Source organism: Atta cephalotes (genome assembly GCF_000143395.1).
Source record: "Atta cephalotes unplaced genomic scaffold scaffold00003, whole genome shotgun sequence".
NCBI classification, from domain to species: domain Eukaryota; kingdom Metazoa; phylum Arthropoda; class Insecta; order Hymenoptera; family Formicidae; genus Atta; species Atta cephalotes.
This window is the reverse complement of record NW_012130067.1, coordinates 9,615,292-9,622,583: the sequence shown is the minus strand read 5'-3', so window position 1 is coordinate 9,622,583 and position 7,292 is coordinate 9,615,292. Positions and strand designations below refer to the sequence as shown.

The following is a 7,292-nucleotide window of genomic DNA, read 5'->3' as shown; positions in this document are numbered from 1 at the left end:
GTTACGATAATCCCAAGCGCAGAAAATCATGGGGAGTTCCCGGCTATGCTTTCACGTCGACGGCCAAACCGAATATTCATGGCTCCAAGGTCATGCTCTGTATTTGGTGGGACCAGCTCGGCGTAGTGTATTATGAACTGTTAAAACCGACTGAAACAATCACAGGCGATCGGTATCGAACGCAATTGATGCGTTTTGAGCTGAGCATTGAAAGACAAATGGTCGCAATACAACGAGAGACATGATAAAGTGATTTTGCAGCATGACAATGCTCGACCCCATGCCGAAAGTAGTCAAGACATACTTGGAAACGTTGAAATGGGAAGTCCTACCCCATCCGCCGTATTCTCCAGACGTTGCTCCCTCTGACTATTACTTGTTTCGATCAATGGCACACGGCCTGGTTGACCAGCATTTCCGGTCTTATGAAGAAGTAAAAAATTGGATCGATTCGTGGATAGCCTCAAAAGATGACCAGTTTTTTCGACGCGGGATTCGTACTACCCGAAAGATGGGAGAAAGTAGTGGCCAGCGATGGGCAATACTTTGAATCATAAAGTTTTTTACAATAAAGCCTCGAATTTCGGAAAAAAAACGGCGGAAGCAAAGTTGTACATCTAATAGAATTATAAAAAATTAAAATAGTTTATGAAATATTTTATATCTTGGCATTTTTATTTTATATCTTAATATGATAACATAAATATTTGTAAGCTATTAATCTTTTTGATAACTGTACCCCTGTTAACTCTTTCTCTTATTGGAGCAATGGAATGTATGTCTATATCCTATCCTATATCTTATCTTTTTTCCTCAATTTTTTAATGTTTCTTTAATCATTAATTAATATGCATAATGATATAATTTACATTTCTGAAAACTTAATCTATCATTTTCTAGTACTTTATTTAATTAAGTATGCTTTTAGTTATAAATAAATTAAAATAAAAAGAACGTGATTTTCCTCGAATTAATTGGACTGGACATTATTAAAATAAAGTTAGAAAACTGGAAATTTGAACAAATAGGTAGATTTTAATTTACAATATATAATTTATTGAGAATTTTTTTATATGCTTGTTTTTTACTTTAAAAATCTTGAATATGTAAAAATATTAAAAGTAAGTTTTTTTTTACAAGGGATTCAAATATCTTTCTTTGATAATTTTAATGAGCTTACATCATTTTAAATTTGTTAACTTTAGGACCTACGAATAACAAATTAGACATTTCTATACAGAAACCTCAAACTTGTGTGCTATTCAATGTCTCTATATAATAATAATCTTTATACTAACGATCTTGAATGTATTCTATTTCACAAGATAATAATCTTCAAATCAAGTAATTTAATAATCTTTATTCATTTTCAACTTCTATATGATAATTGACTTCAAACCTTCTTTTTATATATCTTTAAATAAATATTGATAAGAAATTAGTTAGTTCTAATAAAATTTGTTCTAATAAAAATTGTTTAATTCTAAATAGATAATAATATAATTTTTTGGTTAAATTAAAATTGTTTTTTATAATTAATTTTGTGTAATATTGTTATTATCATTACTACTTATGAAAATTATTTGCTATAAATTATGTATTTTTACTCAATTTTAAGAATGAGATTGAAGAAAGTGAAACGAAAAGAGGAGAAACAAAAGTGGGATGATCGACACTGGTCTGAAAAGGCTTTGAATGAAATGACCGAACGTGACTGGCGTATCTTCAGAGAAGACTACAATATCACGATAAAAGGTGGTCGCATTCCTGATCCCATCCGCTCCTGGAAGGAATCTGGCTTTCCAAAGGAGATCTTAGATATAATTGATAAAGTTGGTTACAAGGATCTCACGCCTATTCAACGGCAGGCTATTCCTATTGGTCTGCAGAATCGTGATATCATTGGCGTCGCTGAAACTGGTTCGGGAAAAACTCTAGCTTTTTTGATTCCTTTGCTACTATGGATTACTAGTTTGCCAAAAATTGAGAGGCTCGAAGAAGCGGATCAAGGACCTTACAGCATTATTTTGGCGCCTACCCGGTATCAGTTATTTTTCTAATTATTTTGTTTTCATTATATTTTCATTTGTTTAAAATTGCAAGTATTAGTTAATATTGTTGTTCGATTAATTTTATATTGTTGTTCGTTTAAATTTTTTTATGAAGAACATTTTGATTCATATATAGATAAATATTTGCATTGTATTGTGTTTACATTACAGTGAATTAGCACAACAAATAGAAGAAGAAACCAATAAATTTGGTCAGCCATTGGGCATTCGAACTGTTGTAGTGGTCGGTGGTCTGTCAAGGGAGGAACAAGGTTTCAGACTGCGAATGGGTTGTGAGGTAGTTTCTGCTATATGTATCGCTATTATTAATTTCAACATTTCCGTAAAAAAAATTTGAAATTGATTAGAACTGAAAGTCTATAACTAAAATATTCAATTAAAAATTTTTTCTTTTAGATTGTTATTGCTACACCTGGTCGATTGATAGACGTTTTAGAAAATCGATATCTCGTGCTGAATCAGTGCACTTATATCGTATTAGACGAAGCCGATAGAATGATAGACATGGGTTTTGAACCAGGTACTTTAAAGATTTATAACAAGCTCTGTTTTATAATTTCAAAAAAATTGAAATTTACTTATTTGATTTATTAACATTCTTACTTGTTTCAAAAGACTCTGTACTTTTTCATCATTTGAATAATTCAAATTGTTTTTATAAAATTGTTTTCGAAAATTAAAAACTTTTTGAATATTATATTAATTGAACAGATTTTACGTTATTTACTATTTTTTTAATAAAAGAGTCTTATACAATATATTGGGTTGTCTAGAAAGTTCGTGCCGCAAAAGATTTAAATTTAATAAATGAAATTAAAAATTTAATCTTCTGCGTTTCAATTTTCCTTCAAAATCGGCACGAACTTTTCGGACAACCCAATATTATACAGGCGCGCATGCATCAAATATAAAATGTTTTAAAAAATAATATGAATTCTTTTAGATGTTCAGAAAATTCTGGAATATATGCCTGTTACAAATTTGAAACCGGATAATGAGGATGCAGAAAATGAGGAAAAACTTTTGGCCAATTATAATACAAAGAAGAAATACAGACAAGTATACGAGAAGTTTTTAAATTTGTTATTTGCTTAGTAGTTTTTATTTTAATAATTTTATTTAGATCAGAGCTTCCCAAAATTGTGTGAATTTTTTGTGATAAATATCCATGACTTATCTAGCTTTAATAAATATGAAAAAAAAAGAGAGAAGAATAAATTATTTATTACTCTTTTTATTTAGTAATCTTTATTGAATATAATTTTGTAAATCTATTTCTTAAATACATAAAATGAAATATGTATTTGAAATGGAAGTGATTCACAATCAAGTAAATTCAATATTTTGCGTCTGGTAAGATGCCTTTCTTGTAAGAAAATCTTACATCTTGTCATTTGTATTTTATGATTATTAAGAATTAAAGAGCGATTGAGATTTATATGATTAATTTGTTATTGATAATTAATGATTACTTTTGACTTCTAGACAGTGATGTTCACCGCTACAATGCCACCGGCTGTGGAACGACTTGCTAGGACTTATCTGAGGAGACCGGCTGTAGTGTATATTGGCAGCGTCGGTAAACCGACAGAACGCACTGAACAGATAGTTCATATAATGGGTGAAGCTGACAAACGAAAGAAACTTATGGAGATACTCAGTAGAGGTGTCGAACCGCCTGTCATCATATTTGTCAATCAAAAGAAGGGTGCGGACGTTTTAGCAAGAGGCTTGGAAAAATTAGGAGTATGTAATTTAAATTTGAAAGTAATAAATACAATTATTTGTAAAGTCATACTGAATAGCGTAGCTCAGTGATTTTTTAATATGATTGGTCCTTACCTTTAATTGGTTCTTAACTAAAGATCTAAATATAAAAATCCATACAAAGTTTCACTGAGTACTTGTCGAATTGTTTCGTCTGTTGAACACTGTCATTGTGACGAATCTTATTCCAATTTTGTATCATTTAATTTGTCGAATATGAAATTTTTCATGACGAGATTATTCGGGATTATAAAAGTGTAGAAATTGTAAAATAAAATCTAATAGGTTTTTTGCTTTGTTCTATTTTAGTACAATGCTTGTACTCTACATGGTGGTAAAGGCCAGGAACAGCGAGAATATGCTCTGGCATCTCTGAAAAGCGGAAGCAAAGATATCCTGGTGGCCACTGATGTTGCAGGACGAGGTATCGATATTAAGGATGTATCGATGGTAATTAATTATGATATGGCTAAAACCATTGAGGGTAAGTTACATGATTTATCATTCCTTCGTATAATTATTAGGTCCGAATGTTTGCTCACGATCCCAACGTTGATGCACGCGCGGAAAACACGTGCTTTATATTGAATTAATTGAATAAACCATATACGGCCGAAATGTTCTTATTTTTCTAAAAAAAAAGCCCTTGGCTTTCCGACCCCTCTCAAGATAATCATAGTGTCAAATTATTAGTCAAAACCTCTCGGGCATCAGAGACTTGCTCTTTTTCTTCTTAAGAAAATGTTAAATTCAGTTAAATTAATCTGGAATCAACTGATTATTGCATCATGAAGAGACTCCGAAGTTTGAAATGTTGCTATTACTTAAGCAAACATTCCTACTTACGCGCGTAGCAATTCTCTGCGTACACTCTGATGTACACAAATGTTCGTACCCTAATAATTATTAATGTTGGGATCGCTGAAATATTTAATTTTTTTCAGCAAGAATTAAAAATCAAAATTATAATTTATTTTTTAAAAGTTGGCAAAAACATAATTTCTCAATAAAGATGAAAGTTTTCTTAATGAACAGTTAGCTATGATTTATTATTTTATTTATTTATTTGTATTAAAATTAAAGACTATAATGGCTCAGCGAACTATTCAATTCAATACAATTCGTATAAGGGCTAAATGAGCCAAGCACGTTGTCTATGTAATAAAAAATATATTGTTACAAATTATCAAAATCTTCCAAACGTTTCTTTATTGAATCATCTTCAGTGGATATAACACATTCAATGTGTTTTTTGTTACAATATTTCGTCTATTCCGCATCGAAGATTAAAACTTGTTGCAACAACTTCAAGCCAGAACGTATTAGGAATGATGATTCTTTCCAAGTCGAGTGAACATTCTATTGCAATTCTGATATTGGCTGGATAGAATATAGAGAATTAAAACAATGGAAAAGATTTAAACTTTTAATTCTTTACTTTCAAATTTTTTATAATTGCCGAACCGACAGGACGAACGTTACATGTCGACAGATTGATAAATTCGGAATGACACAAAGGCAACGGAAAAGACAAGATACAAATTTAAAGAATTGAAAGTGTTAGATCTAATACCAATACAGAGATTTTATTTGAAATACGTTGACGACATTTTTTGGTTGCGCCGATGATGACTCGCTTGATGATATTTTAAGAACTTTCAATGCGTTACACGAAAGATTATATTTCACTATAGGGTTAGTGAGAATAATAGGTTAAATTTTTTTGACTGGTTACTGCCATTTTAAGTGATAACAAATTATTTCTTTGACTTATATAAAAAAAACTTACGTTTTCAAATATTTGAATTTTTGCTCTCATCACCTTTTATTACATAAAAGAGGAATGATGTATGGCACCGTGGATAAGATAATTCTCCTGTCTAATCCGTTCTTCTATACGAAAAATCTCAAAAGCAATAGTCTGTTGATTGATAATTGTTATCCGTTATCCTTTATATTTCCGATAATTAGATGTAGACTTAAATATTTGTTTATAAAAAAAGTAAGTGATTAAATAATAAATTTAATAAGGAACATATGGTTAAAGAAAAACGGTTTACGTTTCCTTTTATAAAGGACATCTAAGAGAAATTTTCAGCTATTACTAAAAAATATAATATTGAGATCGGCTTCAATTCCGAACACATTAAAAAATTTTTTTCAAAACTGGAAAAGACTCAGTTGAAATTATGTTTCACAGCGATATCGTTTATAAAATTTCTTGTCAGGATTGTCATGCTACGTACGTCGGCTAAACTAAACGATAGCTGAAGACACGAGTCGATGAGCATAAGAAAGAAATGTGGCTCGCCGTCAGTGATTTCTATGCATAGGATAAATAATAACCATGATTTTGAAGGGAGTTCAGATTTTGAATAATGAAAAGCATTACAATAAAAGACTAACTTCTGAGATGATCCGTATAAACAAAAAAATGGATTGAACAAAATGATATCGAATTTCTTCCGGTATATTCCTATTATAGATGTATTGTCCAATAAGTGACAGTATTATGTTCGGCCTGATTGGTTCACCTCCTCTTTAAATTCGTTGTCCTATCTTGTCTTTTCCGTCATCTTTCTTGCCTTTATACTGTCATTCCGAATTTGTTAAACAATCTGTGGACATATAAATGTTCGTCCTGTCGATTCGGCAATTCTAAAAAATTTAGAAATAAAGAATTAAAAGTTTTAATCTTTTCCATTGTTTGAATTCCTCTGTATTCCATATCCACATAGTCAATATCATCAGAATTGCAATAAAATGTTTACTTGATTTGGAAAGAATCACCACTGCAATACATAGAATGTTCACTCGAGTTGGAAAGAATCACTACTCCTGACGCGTTCTAGCTTGAAGTTATTGCGACAAGTTTTATGTAACCTACGATGCGGAATAGACGGAATATTGTAAAAACACATTGAATGTAAGTGTTGTATGAATCGAAGATGATTCAGTAAAGAACTGAAACGTTTGAAAGATTTTGATAATTTGTAACAATATATTTTTTATTGCTTGGCTCATTTAATCCTTATACGTATTTATTTGTATTCTTACTATTTTTTACAGATTATACGCATAGAATTGGTCGAACTGGTCGCGCAGGCAAAGCTGGCCTTGCCATTTCCTTTTGCACGAAAGATGATAGTCATTTGTTTTATGATCTTAAACAAACAATACTCGCTAGCCCAATATCTACCTGTCCACCGGAGCTACTTAATCATCCAGATGCTCAACATAAACCGGGGACGGTAGTCACGAAAAAGCGACGGGAAGAGAAGATCTTTGCTTAATCCCTCTTCGTGGCAGGCACTTTCATTCACAAGTTCAACATCTTTGATTAGAGAAGGAGGGGGAGAAGAGGGAGGGAGGGAGAGAGAGAGAGAGAGAGAGAGAGAGAGAGAGAGAGAGAGAGAGAGAGAGAGAGAGAGAGTAGTAGTAGTAGTACGTAGT

General features: G+C 31.4%; 1 protein-coding gene across 1 annotated transcript in view; it reads left to right on the top strand.

Moving 5' to 3' along the window:
* LOC105625664 (probable ATP-dependent RNA helicase DDX23) overlaps positions 1-7,132 on the top strand; it is a 9,839-nt gene extending 2,707 nt beyond the window's left edge. The window contains exons 3-9 of the mRNA XM_012206986.1: positions 1,619-2,041; positions 2,223-2,349; positions 2,469-2,592; positions 3,016-3,131; positions 3,558-3,818; positions 4,149-4,323; positions 6,909-7,132. Coding sequence (XP_012062376.1) covers positions 1,619-2,041; positions 2,223-2,349; positions 2,469-2,592; positions 3,016-3,131; positions 3,558-3,818; positions 4,149-4,323; positions 6,909-7,132 — 1,450 coding nt within the window. The remainder of the gene's footprint in view (positions 1-1,618; positions 2,042-2,222; positions 2,350-2,468; positions 2,593-3,015; positions 3,132-3,557; positions 3,819-4,148; positions 4,324-6,908) is intronic.
* Positions 7,133-7,292: the final 160 nt, after the last annotated feature.